Source organism: Rattus rattus, chromosome 1, assembly GCF_011064425.1.
Source record: "Rattus rattus isolate New Zealand chromosome 1, Rrattus_CSIRO_v1, whole genome shotgun sequence".
In the NCBI taxonomy this organism is placed as follows: Eukaryota; Metazoa; Chordata; class Mammalia; order Rodentia; family Muridae; genus Rattus; species Rattus rattus.
In genome coordinates this window covers 165,002,072-165,023,757 of record NC_046154.1, presented here as the reverse complement: position 1 = coordinate 165,023,757, position 21,686 = coordinate 165,002,072, and the positions used below count along the sequence as shown (strand labels likewise).

At 48.5% G+C, this 21,686-nt stretch overlaps 1 protein-coding gene across 1 annotated transcript in view; it reads right to left on the bottom strand.

Moving 5' to 3' along the window:
- Window positions 1-281: 281 nt before the first annotated feature.
- Aldh1l2 (aldehyde dehydrogenase 1 family member L2) overlaps window positions 282-21,686 on the bottom strand; it is a 49,323-nt gene continuing 27,918 nt past the window's right edge. The window contains exons 11-23 of the mRNA XM_032910523.1: window positions 20,922-21,041; window positions 20,288-20,415; window positions 18,409-18,559; window positions 16,118-16,188; window positions 15,673-15,778; window positions 13,811-13,898; window positions 13,295-13,388; window positions 11,396-11,495; window positions 7,632-7,730; window positions 5,911-6,076; window positions 3,941-4,046; window positions 3,035-3,234; window positions 282-1,203 (exon numbers count right to left, since the gene is read on the bottom strand). Of these exons, the coding sequence (XP_032766414.1) occupies window positions 1,148-1,203; window positions 3,035-3,234; window positions 3,941-4,046; window positions 5,911-6,076; window positions 7,632-7,730; window positions 11,396-11,495; window positions 13,295-13,388; window positions 13,811-13,898; window positions 15,673-15,778; window positions 16,118-16,188; window positions 18,409-18,559; window positions 20,288-20,415; window positions 20,922-21,041 (1,485 nt within the window). The 3' untranslated portion in view covers window positions 282-1,147. The remainder of the gene's footprint in view (window positions 1,204-3,034; window positions 3,235-3,940; window positions 4,047-5,910; window positions 6,077-7,631; window positions 7,731-11,395; window positions 11,496-13,294; window positions 13,389-13,810; window positions 13,899-15,672; window positions 15,779-16,117; window positions 16,189-18,408; window positions 18,560-20,287; window positions 20,416-20,921; window positions 21,042-21,686) is intronic.

Sequence of the window (21,686 nt, the reverse complement as noted above, 5' to 3'; positions counted from 1 at the left end):
AGGCTAGCCCTCAAGTCACAGTAAGGACATTGTCTAACACCACGACTCCTGAGTCTGGTGTCACAGGCATGACCCGCTCTGCCTAGCACCATTTTTTCATTGCACAGCAAGCAGTTGGCAGCCTCCTGCTGTATTATGCACTGTGTAAGAAGAATGGGTGGGGAAGAATAGTCCAAGCCTTGGTTGCTGAGAAGTATAGGGAGTTCATTCATCCATCAGTTAACTTCATTGACTAAGGAGCTGCCTAGAAGTTCACTCGTCTAGTCAATTGACGGCCATACTTTTAGAGTAGTAATGGAAAGAAATATTTAAATTTTAATTGAATATTTACATGCATTATGAAGAACAGTCCTGGGGCTTTTCTTTTTGCACAGAGTCCTTGTAATGAGACTTCCAAGGAAGGCACTGCTACCGCTATTTAACACATGAGGAGGCCAGAGCTCAGACAAGTTGGGTAGTTTCCCCCAGCTCACACAGTAAGCCGGTATAGTATGACAGGGATTGGCCATCACAGTTTGTTTACCAGGATTTAAACTACAGGATCAAAGGCGATGTCAGTAATTTGGTGCCCTCTGAACTTAACAGTCCTTTGTACCACGTAGGAAGATGTGGAAGAAAGGCTCACAAGCTGCCCATTTGTCAGAGTGGGTTACATAATAGTCAAAGGCACAGAGATGAGTCTTCCTTCTAATACGAGAAGGGAAGAGGATGGGCATTATGTTCTCTGTAGGATACCCTGTTGTTTGAACGCACAGCTAAAGAAAGGGTTAACAGTGTTCAGTATATACGGCTTGGGAGTTGAGACCCAGAACTCTTAAGTGGGCCTGTGAGTGAGGTCATCGTGTTCAAGATGGGTGACCTGGGAGCGAATAGACATTCAGGGAGGAAGGGGAGGGACCTTTGATACTTTAGAAAAACATACACCACCAGCATTTTTAAAAAGAGTTAAGTCATTTGGTGATAAACAGTGTCCTGGAATTTTTTTGAGGCCCTTGGTCAGGTAAATGCTCACACAAGTGGTCACACCCTCTTCCTGGTTCTTTTATCTACTTCCAGACGGTCCCTGCTTCCTCAGCACCGTTGGGGTTTTCAGCTTGTGAAGAGTTGAGAAGCGGGCTGTCGGTCACAGGTGTCCCGATGCGTCTCTCTAATACTCGAGGGTCACTGTTTTGGTTTTCAGGTATTCGTTCAGGGCCTCCTCACCTGGGGAGAGAAGCGTGACCAGTAGGACGCGCACAAAGGTGAAGATCCCTGGCCCAGGCCAGCGCTGGTCAGCGTTCGCCTGGGTCATCCCAGGGCCTTGATGACTTGCAAGTGGATTGAACAGTAAAGGCTTAGGTAGCCTACCAGGCCCTCTCAGGATTGGTATGTCGGTTGGCGAGCCTCAGTGCCTAACCTTCATCCTCTTTCCCTGCTCGATGAATTCTACCTGTGTCCCCATTTTCCAATTCAGAAAGTGCTGTCTGTTGTGTCACCTTAAACCAAGCAGCGGTGGTTACAGGGAGGAAAGCTTAGGGACATTTCACTTTCAACTGACATCGAAGAGAAAGGAAGTGCAGCCTACACTGCTGGGTAGAGACACAAGAGCATGGGCAGCCGACGGGCAGGGCACCGCAGGGAAACTAATGGATATGGCTGCCAAATGGGTCTTCTCATGAGAGTAACCCAGGCAGAATTGTGAACACTTTCCCAGCCTACCGCAGAGCAATTAGATCAGATATCTGTACCTTTAAGTTTCTAGGTGACAGATTGAGGCTGCGCTGACTGAGATGCTAAACTTGGAGAGGAACTGTCAGGCGAACTGTGGAGTCTTAGAGTAAAACAAGCCTCTGCCTGTCCACTATCTGGGAACAAGCAGCAATGGCTGCTTCCAACTGTGTTTTAGACCCAGGGATAGAAATAAACACTTCTTAATTCCTGTAAATACACTGTTGAAAATCATTAGGAAAGAGAATCTAATATCCCACATGAGCCAAATTTGCAGATAAATTTCAACAAAGCAAAGTTTTGTATTTCAGAGTCCTTCGGGACTCAAGGAGCCCAGGCTGGCCTCACATTTGCTGTTCGGCCCATCTTGCTTCTTAAGTGCTGGGTTACAGGCACAGCCCCCACACCACGCGCTCACGTCTCACGTGTGTTTTCACACCTACTAGTTTCAATCGGCGGAGGACTGTATAGAGCAGGAGGTGAGCTCTGCAGTTGGTCTGCCTGCCTTTGACTTCTCTGCCTGTGTGAATCCGGGCTACTCACCCAGCCATGCTGAGCCGTGATTTCCTGATCTGAACAAATGAGTTCCTAAGACCTATCTGCTGGGTACACTTGTGCTCAGCAAGTACGGTACTAGGAGTTGGGCCTAGCGTAGCTTCAGTATCCAAAGTGAGGTGTGGCTTGAGGTGTTCAGGCAGCTGCTGGCATTGAGGTACACTGGTGTCGTACATATCTGATCCTACAGGCCCAACAGCAAGCAGACCCTTCCTATCTGAGTGATTCTGCAAGACTCAGCTCAGAGACAGGACCAACCCCTGAAGCTGTTACCTCCCCACACTGTCTCGTTGGTTTCACGGAATCCCACAAAACTAACCCACCTTCATGCTAAAAGCCAGATTTTAAAAGCCGAGCACAGGGTTTGGGGATTTAGCTCAGTGGTAGAGCGCTTGCCTAGCAAGTGCAAGACCCTGGGTTCGGTCCCCAGCACCAAAAAAAAAAAAAAAAAAAAAGCCGAACACACTTAGCTAAAAGATTCTACCTGTGAGACGGCTAAGTGGGTTAAGGCACTCCCAAGCAAGCCCCGTGACCTTAGCCTAATCTCATGTGGTGACAGGGGAGAACCGACTCTGACAGTTGTCCCCTGAACACCATGTTTGCCACTCACACATGCACACAAGTACTTGAAGCTGTCTTAAGATGTATTCAATGATTTTTGAAAATTTTCAGTGTCCTTTCTAAACTGCCGTGTAGGAGATGCCCTTCTCTCGACTGTGTGTTCTTGTGTGATGTAATGTGGATGCCCAGGAGCAAGAGAAGCCACACGTACCTAAGTCTTTCCCAAAGCCAGACTGCTTCACTCCACCAAACGGGGCTGCCACGTCCGTCTTGTTGTAGGTGTTAATGAAAACCGTTCCCGCCTCTAGCCTGTCACTCACGTACATGGCTTTGCTGATGTCTCTTGTGAAGACCCCTGAGGCCAGGCCATACTCAGTGTTGTTTGCTCTCTGCAGCACCCCATCGATGTCCCTGTGAGACGTTTCCAGAAGCAGAAAACACCAATAAAAGTACAGGAAGACAGAGTCGCTCTGCTTGAAGATTTCCCCATGTTAAAACGGGAAAACTCGGGCGCCTGCTTAGACTTTGTAAGTTAGAGACTCCAGGCCTACACTGAAAGCTGCAGGGGATACTTTAATCCAGAATATTCCCACTCTTCACACATGCCCCGTAGTGCCTCTTTCCGTGTGACCAGGGTCGTGTTGTTTAGTCTTTGGGGATCGTTTGTGAGCTTCCTCGCCCTGGTTTTCAGAAGAGCGTGTTTGCTATGTACACCCCTCTCTTCAGATCTCTGCAGGATCAAAGCTCTCCAGCGCCTCCCCTAAACCCTTTCCCGATCCCACCTGTCAGTCTGCCACCTTAGCCTTTGAGACAGGGTCAGTCTCACGATTACTGGGATTGGCTGGCCAGCAATATGATGCCCCTCCTGTTCCTACCTTCCCAGCCCACGAGCTCACAGCTGCACCACACCACACTCGTGTTTGCACAGCAAACATTGTACCCACTGAGCCACCTCTCTTCCCAGCCCCCGGATGCTCCTGATTATTTAAGCAGTTGACATATCCTTAGGGTGGAGCGTGTTTATCGATCGAGTACTTTCTGTCCCGCAGAAGGCAGAGGCAGGCAGGGAAATTATCTAGCCAAAACCCAGGTTCCGCCTTATGCCTAAGGAACATACCCATTTTGGAATTTAGAGATGACCATGATGGGCCCGAAGGATTCCTCTTTGGCGAGGTACATGTGGTCCTCCACGCCGGTGAACACAGTGGGCTCCATGAAAAAGCCTGTGAGGAAAAACAAAGGCGTCACTAACAGGCGGAATGGGTCGTCCCCTCAGTTCCTCAGGTGGCTTTACTACAAAAACTTAAAGCGTGTAAAAGTAGAGAACCCACTTAACAAAATAAATTTTCCTATGTTACCGTCTTGGACTTGCTATTTCCCCCACTGACAAGTCTTCAGGCAAGACCCAGAATCCAGTTCTCCCTCCAAGCATTTTAGAACAAGCGAGGCAAAAGAAAGGGCGTTCAAACAACATTAGCCACGGTAGTGATTACACTCAGGAAATTGACTCACACCTTTAATACTTCTTCCCCCTGCCCTACCTCTCTGTTTTGTCCTGTCGAGACAATGTCTCCCTATTGCCCAAGGTTACCTGGAGCTTGCTCTATAGCCCAGGCTGGTCTTGAACCTCCGTCCTGACTCAGCCTCCCAAGTGCTGGAGGTACTGGTGTCTGCCACCCTGGATGTACCTTAGATTATCCTCCCATTTTTAATTTGCTGTTGCTTTGTTGAGGTGACGTTGGTTTCTCTGTAAAGTGTAGTCACCAAGATAATTATAATAATTGGGGCCTGGAGAGATAGCTCAGTGGTTAAGAGCACTGGCTCTTCTGGGAGAAGACCCGGGTTCAATCCCCAGCACTCAGATGGTGTCTCACAACCATCTGGAACCTCGGTTGCAGATGATCCAGACCCTCTTCTGACTCAAGCACCAAGTACCAAGTACTGCACAGGTATACATTCAGACAAACACCCATACACACAAAAATAAAAAATGATAAATCCTATTAAAAATAATATTTTAGGTGTTTGCCTGCGTGTGTATGTATGTATGTATGTATGCATGTATGTATGTATGTATGTATGCATGCATGCATGCACAGCATGTGTTTGCTTGGTGCCCATGGAGAGCAGAATTGGGGAAGTCCTGGAACTGGAGTTACAGTTGTGAGCTACCATGTGGGTGCTGGGAACCAAACTGTGTCTTCTGGTAGAGCAGCCAGGGCTCGAAATCCCTGATCCTTCTCTCAGGTCCTTGCCCTAACACCAGCCTCCACAGACCACCATTTTCTTCCTGAACCAATGATGTCATCTGTTATAGAAATGCAAAATGGCGATTTTTCTACTCTATCCTTTTCTTTTTTAGTCCAAGAAGTCTGTGGAAATGTCCCCCGGATCACTACTCACTCCTCTGGAAACTTAATTCATCCAGAAAATACAGGATAAATACTTTTTATTTCTCTTGCAATTACCAATATATAAAACAAGGAGCCAGTCAGTACACATCAACAGTCCAGACAGTAGTAGTCTCTGCTTTGGGAAGCCATAGCATCAGGCCTGCCGTGACAGCAGGACTCTGTCAGAGTGACAGGACTCAAGATGATGGCCCAGGGCCTGATAAGACCGTCACACCTGTTCAGTGGACAGGCAGGGGCTTGGCCCGTCAGTGTCATCCGTCCCCTACCACTCTACACAGGAAACCGAGCCTCAGAACCACGGTGCCTGCTACTGTGCTTCTAGCTCAAAGGTGGCCAAGCAGGATATAAAGATACTTTTCCTGTCGTGTCATAAAAACCACTCGATTCGGAGAGATGACTTAGAGCGTGGACCGCTCTAGTGGAGGATTCAAGTCGGGTTCAGAGCGCTCGAATCTGGTGGCTCACAGCTAGTACCTGCAGCTCCAGAGGGGCGGGGTGGATCTGGATTCTGCGGACACCTGCTCTTACACACGCAGAGCCACACACGCACGGATGTACGTACACAGCCCATTTTAATACAGGAACGGCTCTGAAGCAGAAGGGGTCGCCATCCATTCTGGCTTCGGGTGGGGTGCGAGCCATCAGGCAGGCGCTCCCCCAGAGGGACTCTTACCTGGCCTCTGTACCTGTCTTCCTCCGTACACCAGTGTGGCCCCCTCCTGCACCCCCGTCTCGCAGTACTGCAGCAACTTTTCCAAATGGGCTTTGTGGTTCTGGGGCCCGTGGTCCGTAGATCTGTCCAGGGGATCACCAATTTTCATCTTTTTAATCTCTTCCACCTGTGTAGATAGTATGCGGTCCACAAAAAGCGTCCTCGGCTAGTGGTGAAGGTGGACGCCCCTGGCCGAGCCCCTGCACGCGCCCCTGCACGCGGCACGGGTCGTACTAAGCAGTCGACAGATGTGTGGTTATTGGCTCTTTGTCGCTGCACTGGAAATGGGTCTTCAATACTTCTCTGTTACAGAAGGATAAACTGAGGCCTTGAAGGGGTTAAGTGGTCTGTACGGTCATACACGGTCACTTTACGGTGGCTTTAAAGGCCAAGTTCTTAAGTACCATTTGCTAACAATTACAAACCAAGCTCCGTGTACCCAAATCCTGAATGATAACCCGTTAAAAGCAAACTGACATTCTGGAGTTTTCGTTAACATGGCACCTAAAGGCTCTTAGTAGCAAAAGAATGTGTAGCATTTCCCCCTTTTTAAATGCCCTAGAGTGCCTTGGGAGATTCTCTGGACAGCTATGCCAGAAGAATTGCTGGGATGTTTTCTGCTTGTCTTTTGTTGTTGTTGTTGTTGCTGCTGCTGCTGTTACTGTTGTTTTGTTTTGTTTTGTTTTGTTGAGACAGGTGTCACGTAGCCCAGGCTGGCTGAGAATTCACTATGCACGCAGGGCTGACCTGGCCTCTAACCCCAGGATGGAATGTTCTGGTGAGAATGGGTCACACGGTTCCTCACTGGCAGATCCACACATGCGTCTTTGTCCTCATTTCTGCCTACATTTTCTGACTGTCACTCCAGTCCAGTGAGAATGGGAACCACTATGACCCTATACATTTGAATATAGGTCGGCTTCTACTCTCCTGGTGTCTTGTGCGGAGCCCTGGGCCAGAGAGACGCTCTGTGAGAGATGCACATCTGCCTGCCTGTTTTGGTATTACCAACAGCCAGCACAGTGTATGTGGCGTTGCTGGGTGCTCGATAAACAGCTGCTGAGGGAGGAGCTGGCGAGACGGATCAAAGGATAAAAATGCATTCTATTCCAGGGGACCTGAGTTTGGTCCCTAGGTCCCTAGAACATCAGTCTGGAGCTCACAGCTGCCTTTGACCTACCTTAGCTGTGTGGGGTCGTGTGTGTTTTCAACCCCAGTAATTGAGAGGCATAAGCAGGCAGATAAGTTTGAGGCTAGCCTGGTTTACATAGCAAGCTTCAGGCCAGCCAAGGCTACATAGCAAGACCCCATTCATAAAATAATTTTTTTTAAAAAAAGGAATACAATAAATGAATTTAAAATGGCCTGTGTGCAAATCGTGTTTGTACTGGACCAGTTCAACAAGTGCTTGAAATTTCTGGTCTCCACTCTGGAAATTTCATCTAGTATCGGATCCCACAAGCCTCTATGCATCTGTACTAGGAACACGTGTGTGTGTGTGTGTGTGTGTGTGTGTGTGTGTGTGTGTGTGTGTGTGTGTTACTCATTCAGTAATTGACCCACCTGCACCCCAGCCATCTCAACTACCGTACTACTGCTATTACTGTCTCACAGCTAAAAAGTCAGGAATAATCCCAGAAATGCTTCCCAGGGAACTCGCAGCAAATCGGAAGATGCCTTACCACTCTGGTTACGAATTCATCGTGGATGGCCTCTTCCACGAACAGCCGGCCAGCTGCAATGCAGTTCTCTCCTTTATTGAAGAATACTGCGCCCATGCCCTGTAGCCGCAGAAGAGAAAGCAGTGTCCGCAGCGCGCATCAAGCCCAGTTACACAAAGAGGGTGGGACTTCGTGTGAGTCCGTGTTCAAGTGTGTACACCTGTATGTGGGTGCGCGTGGAAACCAGAGGTCCACGCCAGAGCTTCTCCTCAGTGGCTCTCCCATTTTCACTCACTTTACTGATTTATTTCTGGGGGGAGACGGGTTAGCTATTCAGACTGTTTTGCTAGCCCTGCTGGAATTCTCCCGTGTGCCGGCGATGGGTGGGACTCCAGGTTCACACTGCCCAGCCCGGCTTCCTACATGGCTGCCGGGAATCCAAACGGTCCCTGAGCTGGCCCCTGATTGTGCCATCTCCCACACGCCACTATCCAAAGGTCACAGATAACAGATGAGTCAGTCCTGTTCATTGTTAGTGAAGAGAAGTCCTCGGAGATATTTGTTTTGACTTTTCCTAGTTTGGGTTCATGAGCACTTGTTTTAAAATGTGCCACAGTTAGGGTAGTCCCAAAATAATTTGGTGCGATAAAATTATTCTTTAAAAAAAATTGAGACAGGTAGCCCAGGCTGCCCTCAACCTCAGAATCCTGCCTCAGCCAGCCTCTAAGTGTCGGGGACTCAGACCTGCACTTCCAGGCTTAGCTTTCTTCTCCAAATGTACCTGTAGCACTTAGATATCATGTTTTCTCTTAAGATTGTTACACACCCAGGCACTGGCAGGATGGCTCAGTGAGTTTCGTGAGAACTGCACAGGCGTGGGGGCGGGAGTTTGAATCCTCAGCCCTTACATTTGAAGTAACACATGCTTCACAAGTGCTGGGGTGAGAGTGGAGACTGGGGGATGACTCAGGGTTTGCCAGCTGCCAACTGAGCTCCAGGTTCAGTGAAAGATCCCATGTCAAAACAATAAGGCAGGGTCTGATAGAGCAGGGCACCCAGTGTTGTCCTCTGGTCTCCGCACAAGCAAGCACTCTTATATCCGTGTGCACATGCGAGCACACATACATACACACAGACACATGCATGCACATGCATGTGTGTGCTGAGAATATAAAAGAGCGTGCCCCTCAAAACCTCCCCCCAGAAAAAGGAAAATCTTAACAAGCTTGCCTTTTTTCTAAATGAATAGCTCAGAGGTTAAAAGCACTGACTGGGGTTCTGAGTTCAATTCCCAGCAAAGCGCATGGTGGCTCGCAACCATCTGTAATGAGATCTGGTGCCCTCTTTTGGCCTGCAGGTGTACATGCAGGCAGAGCACCGTACACATAATAAATACATCTTTTAAAAAAAAAAAAAAAAAGGCAGATCGTGTAGAGCTTGGGTGCATCTTCCCTTTCTAAATCCAGCCACTGGTTCACCTCCAGGGAGCCTCCCTGAACTGGAGTTGGGACACCTCAGGTGCTTTGCAGTAGCATTTGCCTCTCCTGCAGTACATGAGGTCTATCTGGCAGAATGTGGCTGAGGACAATAGGAAAAACACTGGTTCTGTACCCACTCCACACTGCTTGTCTCCATAAACATGACTTTTTTCACCCTCCATAATCTTTAGTCATCTTACAGCACTTCAAAAGATAATGGGGGTTGGGTCACTGCTATCTCTAGAGAGACAGCTAGGCGGTTACAAGCCTTTGTTGCTTTGGCAGAGGGCCTGGGTTCAGATCTCAGTGCACACACACACACACACACACACACACACACACGTATACACACACGTACACACACACTCTGTCTCTCACACACATACACTCACTCTCTCACACACACATACACATACACACACGTATACATACACACACTCACACACATACACTCTCACTCTCACACACACTCTCACTCTCTCACGCACACACACTCTCATGCACACACACACACTCTCACTCTCTCACACACATACACACTCACTCTCACACACGTGCACGCGCGCGCGCACACACACACATACACAGTACACAGACACATGCAGGCAAAAGACCCATACACTTTAAAAAAAGAAATCCCTTAAAGATCTAACATCAGGGGCTGGAGAGTTGGCTCAGTGGTTAGGAGCCCTCCTTGTTGCACAGGACGAAAGCTGGATTCCCAGCAACCACATGGAGGCTCCCCACCTCCTTAGGCCCCAGGCATGAATAGGTACACAGATGTATATGCGGACAAGACACTCAGAATAAATAGATATTTTTAAAAAGTAAGCTAATGGAATCCCGTTTCCACTTTCCTATTTCACGTTCCCCACCCCCTCTGGAATGTTTTGGAAAAGTTCTCAGGGATGAACATATCCGGGGGAGTCTTGGCCTTGCTATCATCTGTCATACCGTGTTATTGTCACCGGAGCCTCCAGATGGTATATAAATGGGCCCTAGCCATGGACTCTGTGGGCCTCCTTCACTGCAGACCTCTCCGCTCTCTTTAGGGTGCTCGCCCAGTAGGGTTGGCTGAGAATACACACTCAGAGTCCAGCCAGCGGGTGCTGGGCAGAGAGAGGAAGCCACACCTGCCACTAGAATCAGTCACTAGAAGGCTCAGCACCTTCATGATGGCTCACTAGACACGTCTGTCCCAAACAGAGAGGGGATTCACCCAATTTGTCTGGCATGCAAATCACAACTGTGCCTCTTTATATAAAATAAACAGTGTAAATCCCTTAGGGTGCAAAATTATTAGGGGCTCCTGTGCCTCCTCACTTGGCGTCCTCTGTGATGATATGTTAAGCAGAAACCAGGAAATCGTTGCCAAGTACTTCTTTGTCTAAAAGGGATGGAGTATTGTGATCTTGTCTGTCCTGGTTCTGAACTTCTAGGCTCAGATGATCCCCCTGCCTCAGCTCCTTGAGTAATTAGTACTATAGGTGTGTATCACTAAACGGAGCTGCCAGCTACTTGGTTGTTTGTTTGTTTGATTAATCGATTGATTGCTTTGAGACAATCTCTAGCCCAGGGCAGCCTTGACTTCAAGGCAATACTCACAAACAGCATATGCAGAACTTTGAACTCTGGATTCTTCTGCCTCTAAGTGCCGGGAGCATAGCATACTTGAGTTCCACCACGCCTAGGTTACGCGGTGCTGGAAATCAAACCCTGAGTTCCATGCATGCATAGGGAAGCCCTGCTAACTGCTTTTGAGTTTTATTTTTAAGGGTTTTTCATATTAGTTTTTGGAGGCAAGTGCGTGAATGTTATATAGTGTGTGTGTGTGTGTGTGTGTGTGTGTGTTTGTGTGTGTGTTTATGTGTGTAGGTTAGAAGACAACTTTCAGAAGGTAGATTTTCCTTCCACCCTGTGGGGCTAGGAGATGGAATTAGGCTGTCAGGCATGGAGGTAAACCCTTTGCTGGGCCTGTTTAGACAATCTAACCAGAGTCCAGTTTCTAGAACAGGGAAGAAGGATGAAGTAGGCAAGATGCTGGCAGATAGGAGGGAGGTATTGTAAAATGCCATTCTAAAAAAGCTAAGTGTCCTTAGGATACACAAAAGGATGGCATTTACTTGTGACTAGCTAAACTAGTTCCCATCTGAAACCCTCCCATAAAGGATATGAGATGTGTTTTAGGAATAGGCACTACTTGGGGCTGGAGAGATGGCTCAGCAGTTTAGAGCACTGACTGCTCTTCAGAGGTCCTGAGTTCAATTCCTAGGAATAGGCACTACAGTCTGGCTTTGGTCCACTCACCATCCGGACGGCCTTGTCAAGTTCACAGTCACTGAATATTATAAGTGGGGATTTGCCACCAAGCTCAAGGGAAACTTTCTTCAGGTTGCTCACAGCACAGCTAGAGGAAAACATAGGAAAGAGGGGTTGGGGATTCGCTCCCTCTGCCCTTCCCCTCCCTACTACCCCCTCCCCAACTCTATTCCCCTTCCCCACCCTCTCCCCCTTTACCACTACCCTCCCTACCCCCTTCCCCACCCCCTCCTTTCTCACCACTGTCCCCTCCCTCCCCCAATCCCTTGTCCCTCCCTCCCCTCCTCCCCTGACCACAAGTTATTACCCAGCGTGCAAAACTCAACTGAGCTTCAGAAATGTAATGTCATTTATGAGGGCGTGGCAGTGCATTCAGAAAGTAGAAGCAGGAGAAGGGAGAAATCACGTCTCAAAGAGGGCAGGGGAAGGGCAGAGGAAGAGACAGGAGAGGAGATGGTTCACTGCTAAGGCTGTGCGCTGTGTGTGACAGCGTTCATGTGCCTTTCCGTTCCTTTTGTTTATTTTGCTTTCTGTAATGTTCAAAAACCTCTGTGGCCAAAGGATGAGGATTCTCAAAGGGAAATTCGCCTTTAAGAATCCAGTTATGCCAAGGCTGATGAGATGGCTCAGCGGTTAAGAACACGGACTGCTCTTCCAGAGGTCCTGAGTTCAATTCCCAGCAACCACACAGTGGCTCGCGACCATCTGTAATAGACTTGATGCCCTCTTCTGGCGTGTAGGTGTATATGCAGACAGATGCGTTAAGGGGAAAAATACATAAATAAATTCAAAAGAAAAGAATTCAGTTATATGAAGGTCGGCAAAGCAAGAGGCAGCCTGCTAGACCTGTGGGTGGGACGCGGGTTTTAGCTGGTTACTGGTTATTTACTTCTTTTATTATGCTGTGCTTTTCGTTTTGCCATTTGAGTGGTGACCGTGATAAACCATGAGAAGGGCGGTCCCAGTCTTGAGAAGCACTCTCTCTCAGAACGGATAGAATGGTAGAAAAGAAGAAATAGCCCACAAAATCCCCCATGTCTTGATGGGCATTGTTTTTATCGTATTTAGAATTTTGATCAAATCCTATTGTTTTGGGTCTAACTTTTACCTTCATCCTGGCTGTGTTTGTTTGGCCAGGCAAGCACCGGACCACAGAGCTCTGTCTCCAGCCTGCACCCCTGGGTTCACTGTAGGCGTTTGGAAAGTTTTTCTGGCATATTCACCAGTGACAGCCATTCCCTGTGTTTGATGTGGTTTTCTCTAGTTTTGTTGTTGATGGTGTGTGTGTGTGCATGTATGCATGTATGTATGCATGTATGCTTGTATGTATGCTTGTATGTATGTACTTGTATGTGTACATGCACGTATATGTGTGTACATGTGTGTGCATCTACATGTGTATATGTATGCATGCATGCTTATGTGTATGTATGTATTTGTGCATGTATGTATATATGCTTGTATGTATGGTATGTGTATGCATGTGCGTACTTGTGTGCATATGCATGTATGTGTGTATGCATGTGTATAATTATGTGTGTATATGCATGTGTGTGCATGCATGTGTGTAATTATGTGTATATATTGTGTGCATGTGTGTGTGTGTGGTTGAGATAGGGTCTCATGTAGTCCAGGTAGCCTTCCAACCTGTTTTATTGGAATGACCTTAACTTTTGACCTTCCACCTCCAGGGTTCAGAGATCACAGTGTGGACGACCACATCTGCTCTCTGCAGCTTTGGGAATCGAACCCAGGGCCTGGTGCATGCTAGGCAAGCACTCTACCAATTGAGCCATGTCCCCAGCCTTGCTTTTCCGTGTCCCAAAACGTTCTGTTGAGTTCCAAAGAGAAGCCTAGTTGAATGGACTCCCTACAGCCGGCCAGTACCTTTTCATGATCTGTTTGCCCACAGAGGTAGAACCAGTGAAACCAAGCTTGCGGATGTCAGGGTGCTGAGAGAGCCGCTGTCCTGCCACACCCCCTGTAGAATTAATTAGGGGACAACAGAACATGGTCTTTTGTGGAGGGTGGGCTTGTGTTTGCTGAACTTGCATTTCATTTAAACCTGCACTTTATATTTGCTGCACTGATTACAAATGGAGTAAAACAATATCCTCAATATGGCTCTCAGTGCCTCCCCCTTATTGATGGATTGAGTCTCGGTTGTTATAGTGCTCATTGAAAATGAAAATGCTCTACCCTTAGGGTAGTTTTACAAAGCTCTCCCCCCCCCATCCCTCCTCACACACTAGATTTCCAGTCTTTATCTTTTATTACACAGTAAGTACACTGATCCTTGATGAACTGTATTTAATGTATTTTTGGGCTAAGATTGCAGTGGGAAGCAGCACTTAGCTCCTTGAGTCGCTGGGCGGTCAGAACAGAGTCTGCCCGCAGGCTTACCTGAGCCCGGAATGATGTTGATTACCCCCTTCGGAAAGCCTGCTTTCACCGTCAGCTCTGCAAACTTCAGAGCTGTCAAGGGTGTGACCTGGAAATGAATACAGTAATCACCATCCTTACCAGGGCCCTTCTTCTTTGTGACTGCAAGAGCACTTATTTGTGGGTATGGTACGTATTTGAGGTGCACGCACATGAGCCTGGGCCTGCTCAGACTTGAAGACCAGAGCAGGATGTGGTTGCCGTCCACCATATTGCCTCAAGACAAGGTCTCTAACTGAATCAGCAGCTTGCTGCTTTGACTAAGCTGGTTGGCCAGTAAGCTCTTAGAATCTCCTTGTCCCATCCCCCCACCCCCCTACCAGTGTCGGGGGTTACGGGCACATGCATCTATGCACCAATTCTCTCAGGTACTAAAGTCTTTAGTGCATTTCTTTCACCACATCTCTACCTGCTCACTTTCCCCCACACTAACGCTGATTATCTAAATGAGTGCTTCTTCATTTGCTCTCTAACAGTGGAATTTACAGGAATATCCAGTGAAGAATGGAAAGCAAGTATCCGAGCTTCTCTTTCCACTGACAGATATACCATAAAGCACCCGTGATTCACATTTAGGCCCAGACAGTAATGTTCAGTGTGCATGAGGGACAGGGGGCCGAGGCTCCATGTCCTATAGAGGAACAAGTGCTCTCAAGGCCAAGAGAGCTCTGTGTGGGAGAGGGGAGCATAGAGATCCCAGTGGTTCCCTCACTGGCTGTGTGTGTCTGTATTACCCTCCCTTCAGTTGCTCCTCTGCTCCAGAAGCTTCCCTGTGTACCGTTGACAGGGCTGGCTATGTGGAATCACTATTATTAACTCAGGCAACCTTCATTAAGCTGACAAGCAGCTGAAAGACTTGACATAGAACTCACACAATGGACTGCAGCACCCACAGAAGAGAGCCCCTCCTCCCCTTTCTAGTGGCAGACTCAAGAGCTACACCATGAGGCTTACAGAGTGGCAGTCTGGAAAGCCTGGGTGAAAAGCTGGCCCCTGACACTGGAAAAGCAAGAAGACTACTGTACCAGTGTGTTTAGTCTGTCACAGAACTGTAGTTGGAGAGGGCACTGGTCCACACGGCATGTTATTGTGCCCTGCAGTGAAGCCACCCTGGGTAGAATAGCACCTCAAACCCCGAAGCTGGAGTAATCATTGTACTTGGATGGTGGCTGTAAGAGGATGTTCCTGGACAGCTTTAGCTACATGGCAAGTTCAAGGTCAGCCTGGACCACAGGAGATGCTATCTCAAACAGAAAGTACTCTAGCATAAATAAATGACTCTGAAAACTGCCCAGTGTGTTTTTACACACACACACACACACACACACACACACACGTATTCATGCTTTCAGGCATGTTCGACCTGTGGCCCTCCAGGCTCCCCGGATACCTGTGCATGTGGCCCAACACATTGCACATTTGAGGATGGTGGTGTTACAGGCACAGCATCAAAGGTTGCACACCCCTGGAGCTTACACAGTTGTCATAATTACTAAGTTATTTTATATGCTCTTCCCTTATCCCTACAAGACGTTGAGGGAATGTAATGTGAATGGGGCCAGCAAGGTGGCTCATCAGACAAAGCTCTTGGCACCGAAACCAACGCCCCACGTTTGAGTCCCAGATCCCACAGCTCTTGGGAGTGGTCCTCTGGCCTCTGTATGCACACGCGAACTTTTCCCCCTGCTCAGATGAGAATTTACCAATAATGTGTGAAGAGTTGTGTGTGACCTGTGGCAAGCTTGAAGGTATGCTGTTTATAAACGTACGTCTGCTTTAAATTTGCGGGCGAGGGGGCCCCTCCACCCTCTGGCCACGCTCACCTGTGCTGGCTTGAGTACCAGGGTGTTGCCTGCTGCCAGGCAGGCTGCACTCTTCCAGGCCAGCATCATCAGTGGATAGTTCCAGGGAATGATGATGGCGCAGACACTGTGGGAGAAGGCTCATCACCTTTGTTTCCTCACAGCTCTCTGCTGTTCCACCCCCTATCCCCGCCATCTCCACCTAACCTTCCCCCTCCCCTCTCCCTCCTCCACCCCGCCCCCACCCCCTGCCCCTACCCCCACTCCCAACCCCCATCTCCACCCTACCCACCTCTGTCTCCACCCACCCCTGTCTCCGCCCCACCCCATCTCCTCCCACCCCGCCTCCAACCCCAACCCCTCCCCGCCATCTCCACCCAACCCTCCCTTACCCCACCCCCTGCCCTGTCTCCTCCCACCCCCTGCCTCCACCCCCCACACTGCCACACCCCTAACCTTGTCCTACCCAAGTGGCTCCTTCTTGGTGAAGGTCAGGTTGTAATTCGGTCGGGCCTGGTTGATTGGAATTGTAGAGCCCTAAAGGAAAGAAAAGTTTGTAGTGGCATTCTAGTAGAATCACTTTATCCAGGGTAGACATTAGACTGAAATAGTTGTTCTTCATTATACCTTCAATCACTAAGTAATCAATAAATACACTTCTGTATGGCTGTTCGAGGTTCAGTTTATCAAGGCTGGACCTCGCTGCTGCCTCAGAGCCTCATTGCTTTCTGGAGTGACCTTCGATCCCCCCACGTAACTCAGAACAGCGACAGAGACTGATATTTCACTAATTGAAATATGAAGCTTAATTGCAGATACTTTTGCCCTCTCCTTCTGTCTCAGCTAACATTCAGAGGCGGTGCTCAATGTATAAGAAACAAATCCCGCACGACAACGAAGAGCTTCTGTCCAGCTGAGGAGAAGGCATGCTCAGTAAAGCGCTTGCCAGGTAGCCTTGGAGACCTGAGTTCAGATCCCCCGCACCCACGTCTAAGGCTGAGTGGGAGAACAGATCACTATAATCCCAGCACTGGAAAGACAAGACAAGCAGATTCCTGGGGCTCTCTAGACAGACAGTCTACCCAAATCCACAAGCTCCAGGTTCAGTGAGAGACCCTGTCTCAAAAAGAAAGTGGAGAGCAGTTGAGGAAGAAACATCCAACATCCATCAAACACATACACACACACACACACACACTCACTCTCTCTCTCTCTCACACACACACACACACACACACAGAGACACAGACACACACACACACAAACACGAGAGTTTCTGGTTACATGAAAACCAGTGTGGCTTTCTTTCTCATCATACATGTTACTTACTGGTTTAGAGTTGGGGAGAAATTTAATTTTTATTCCACACATATCATTATCAAGTTTTTTCCTTACAGTCTCCTTCAGCCACTTAAAGTGATTTCTGTCCCCTTCATGCTCAGATCACAACCCCAACCCTGCCATGATCCCAGGTTCTTAGAAGACTATTAAGACTGTTTTTGTGGGGTTGGGGATTTAGCTCAGTGGTAGAGCGCTTGCCTAGCAAGCGCAAGACCCTGGGTTCGGTCCCCAGCTCCGAAAAAAAAGAAAAGAAAAGAAGAAGAAAAAAAAAAAGACTGTTTTTGTGTTTTGAGACAAGGTCTCACATGTCCCGGGCTAGCCTTAAACTCACAGAGTAGCCGCTGGTGACCTTGCACGTTTGGTTCTTCCGAGCTCATCCCCAGAGTGCTGGGACTCAGACACACTGCTACACAGAGTATGTGGTGCCTGGGCTTCATGCATGCTAGGCAAGCCCTCTACCAGCTGAGCTGCATCCCAGCCCAAGATACTGGACATCCGAAGAAGACAGTAGAACGTGGAGAGACCTCAGAGTCAGAACTCATGAATTCTAGCCTGGTTCTCTGGTTCCTTTGCTGTGACACAGGGGAGGTCTCTCCTTATGCTTGTGTCCTTACCCAGAATAAGGGAGACAGCTATCTATTTGCTATCCATGGTTGCTCTAACCATACTCATAGTCTTATTTTTTTTTAACTATTTCATGTGTATTGGTGTTTTACCTGCCTGTATATCTGGTGAGGGTGTCAGATCCGGAAGAACGGAGTTACCGACCCCTGTGATCTACCATGTGGGTGCTGGGAATTGAACCCAAGTCCCCTGGAAAAGCAGCCAGTGCTCTTAGCCACTGAGCCATATTTCACAGTCTAAACTGTGTACTGATAATTCACGTATTGGAGACTTAACCCCTACTGGGGAGGCAGGGTCTAATGCAAAATATGTGAGCTGTGAATCCCCACCCTTGGGTTCACACTGCTGTAAAAAGGCTCCCAGGGCCCAGAGACGTGGCTCCGTGGGTAAAAGCACTTGCCATGCAGTCCCCACTGGCAGCCTGAATTGGATCCCTGGGAGTCACACAATCCAGATGTGGTAGTGCACATCTGTAGTCCCAGCACTCCATAAATGGTAGGCAGAGATCAAAGAATCGCCTTGAAGCTTTTGGGTCAGCTAATCCCGGCATACACTGTGCAGAAAACAAGAGAGACCCTGCCTCAAAAGTAAAGTGGAACCTTATTTCCGGGGTTGCTGTCTCACGCGAAGGAAAACTGTTGAAAATAGGCCCACAGCAGGTGGGGATCTACCGTTGCTCCTATCCCGAGGACAAGGGAATAAGCTGCCATCTGGGAGCCGAGGTCAAACCTGCTGTGACCTTGTGAGCTTGAGTCCCTTTTCCTGTAGGAGTGAGCGGCATTCTTAACTTACCTGAATTTTGTCACACCAGCCTGCGAAGTATCTGAAGGTCTGCACGGACATTCCAATATGAGTCTTCAGAGCCAGGGTGTAGACAGCCCCGGAATCCAGCGCCTCTATGGTCGCCAGCTCCTCCTGGTTTTCTTCCATTAGGTCCGCGAGTCTGTGTGATCATTGAAAGACACCCAGTTAGCACATATGATGGAGCCCAGGCCAGCTGTATATGCCAGCCACGTATACGGTACCAACCCAGGACTAAGAATCTGGAGCCTAGTCAGAGGGACAACGCGCCTACCACTTTGGAGATCATGGTCTAGGAAGGTAGATAGTAAATAAATCATTGTATGCATAGTTCATTTCCGGAAGTTATTCTTATAGCTTCTGCAGTGCTTTGGATCGAACCCAGGACTTCACACATGCTAGATGAGTGCTCTACCACTGAGCTACAACCAGCCAGCCTTCCAGTTACAGGGAGAAGCCAGCTATGTCCCTAGCGTGGGCCGTTTGCCTCCTATATGCACAAGCAGCAGAGTAAGTAGCAGGGCCACAGTTGGTGACAGGCAGGAGGCGGTGGGTCAAGGGAACCAGCACAATGGAGTGGTTCATTAATACACAGGGAGGTGTCAGAACATGAGCCCCACCACCTGTGAACATGCGTGGCTTTCTGACTGTTACAGCAATGTTTTCAGAACTGACTGAAGAGGACAGAGCCAGCTCGTGGAATGAATCACAAAGTCCACAGCAGAGTTACCCAGGTGCCCAGGTTCCTTAGGAAGGGGAGTGGGGTCTGTGGGATGGTGTGATTAGCAAAAATAGACACATGCACATAGATATACATATACACAGATACATGCATGCACACACACACAGAGATACACACATGCATGCACACATGCACTCGCACAGACACACATAGACACACACACACAGACACGTGAACACAGAGACACATGCACGGATACATGCATTCAGACACACATGCACACACATGCATACACACATGTACACACATGTACACACAGATACACATGTGTATCTTTTATGTTCCCTCTCCCCTGCTCCCTTCCCTCTCTCCCTGATCCTCCCTTCCTCCTTCCCCACCCCCCTCTTCTTAGAATGATTCATTTGGGATAGTCAAGAGTTGGCCTTGACATGACCTGACACCTCCCCCATGCTTCTCATAGATCTCACTCTAAGGGATCTGTCAGTCCAGGTGAGAGGTTGAACTGCAGGTAAGCGGAAACCAGGATGAATCGTTGAGACTAACTACTTCTGGAACACTTAGCTCATTTGTAATATTCTCCTGGGACCTTAGCTTTCTCCTGCCTTCCTTCCTTTTGTCTTTGAAAACAGGGGTGGGCTGTCCCTCATGTGAACCTCTGGTCTGTGACCTTGGAGGACCTTTATAGCCCATATTATCTGGTGACTGAGAGCCGTGTCAGGAGATTTGTGAAGAGGGTGAAGGACATGGTCAGTGGGTTAAATCCGCCAGGTCACTCACGATTGCTCTCCTTCTGAGACCACTGTAGAGTGCTCTTCTGCATGTACAGAGGACTCTAGAGTGCTCTCCACAGCTATGGCCCTTGCCTCCATCCCTGCAGACCTGGGAGGAGCACCTGCTTCCTCTGCCTCCGGCCCTGCCTGGGTCCTTAGCCATTGTGGCAGTCCCATGCTCTTCCCTGAATCCTACCTAGTCCTTGATGACCTCTGACTGATAAAAGCAGTATCCCGACATCAGGAACACACTGGGGATTTTATGGGGCTCAAATAATGAAAGGCATGTCTTTCACAGTGCGTTCAAGATAGTATGGTTATTTTGGGGAATTTTAAAGTCTTGACAATATTAACCGATTCCCCCAAGGCAGCATAGCTGTTTCTCCAGCAAGCACACCTGTACATGAGTCTTCCTCTGTCCCTGGCGTTCATCCTTCCCCATTCGCCGTTCTCAAAGGCGTCCTTGGCCGCGGCTACTGCTCTGTCAACATCCGCTAAAGAAGCGTAGGACACTCTGCATATCGTCTGTTTCAAGGCAAGCAGAAATAGGTCACCCGAGGGATCTATCGATGTGGCTCTCGGAATTAATATTCTATTAATACTAAAAGCAGAAAATGACTTATCAAACAGAAAAATTCTGACAGAGAACTAATCCATCTTGAGGGGGGAAAATGGACAAAAAGGAGGAAATGCTTTGAACATGGAAACAACCTAATCTTGGTCCATTGTACGTGTCATCTCATTCTGGAAAAACACATTTAGGACAACTGTCCAATTCTTCACAGGGAAGCTTGCCATGAGTCTCAAGTATCCCCCTCCCACGTGGAGCTCTGCACAGAGAGATCTGCTGCGCATGGGCACAGGAATCTAAATTCATCATAAACGCTTAGTCTACTAAAAAAAGAAGAGGTTACTGTAGTACACAATAGCTAGTGTTAGAGCTGAGTGGGTAAGAGTCACGCATGACGCGTGTTTCAACGGGGAGCTCGGGGGTGAGAGCTAGAGTTGAGCTCACTGTGGCTGTCACTCACAGTTCCGTCTGTGGGGTTGATGGTGGCGTAAGTCTCTCCATCCTCGGCATCTACAAACTGTCCGTTTATGAAACACTGGTAGGGCATCTTCACTGTCATCTCGTTTACCTCCTTGGAAACCTGAGAAAAGTCAGCGCAGTGGTCTGTATATGCTCAGCCCAGGGAGTGGCAGGATTAGAAGGTGTGGCCCTGTTGGAGTGGGCGTGGCCTTGTTGGAGTGGGCGTGGCACTGTGGGTGTGGCTTTAAGACCCTCATCCTAGCTGCCTGGAAGTCAGGATTCTGCTATCAACCTTTAGATGAAGATGTAGAACTCTAAGCTCCTCCTGTACCATGCCTGCCTGGATGCGGCCATGCTCCCACCTTGATGATAATGGACTGAACCTCTGAACCTGTAAGCCAGCCCCAGTTAAATGTTGTCCTTATAAGAATTGCCCAGGTCATGGTGTTTACAGCAGTAAAACCCAAACTAAGACAGTCAGTGTGTTTCTATGCTTATCAACTTGATAGCAGGTGGTGATGAAGAAGCATTCACTGGGCTGGAGAGATAGCACAGTGGTTAGGAGCACTTGTTCCTGCAGAGGACCTAAGCTTGGTTCCCAGCACCCACCTAATGGCTCAAGTTCCAGGGCATCAGATGCCCTCTGCTGACCTCTGAGGGTGGCATGCATCCAAGGCAAACACGCATACACATTCACTCAAACAGATCTAAAAAGAAAAAAACCCAAAATAATTAAAGAAGAAAGGAAGGGAGGGAGGGAGGGAAG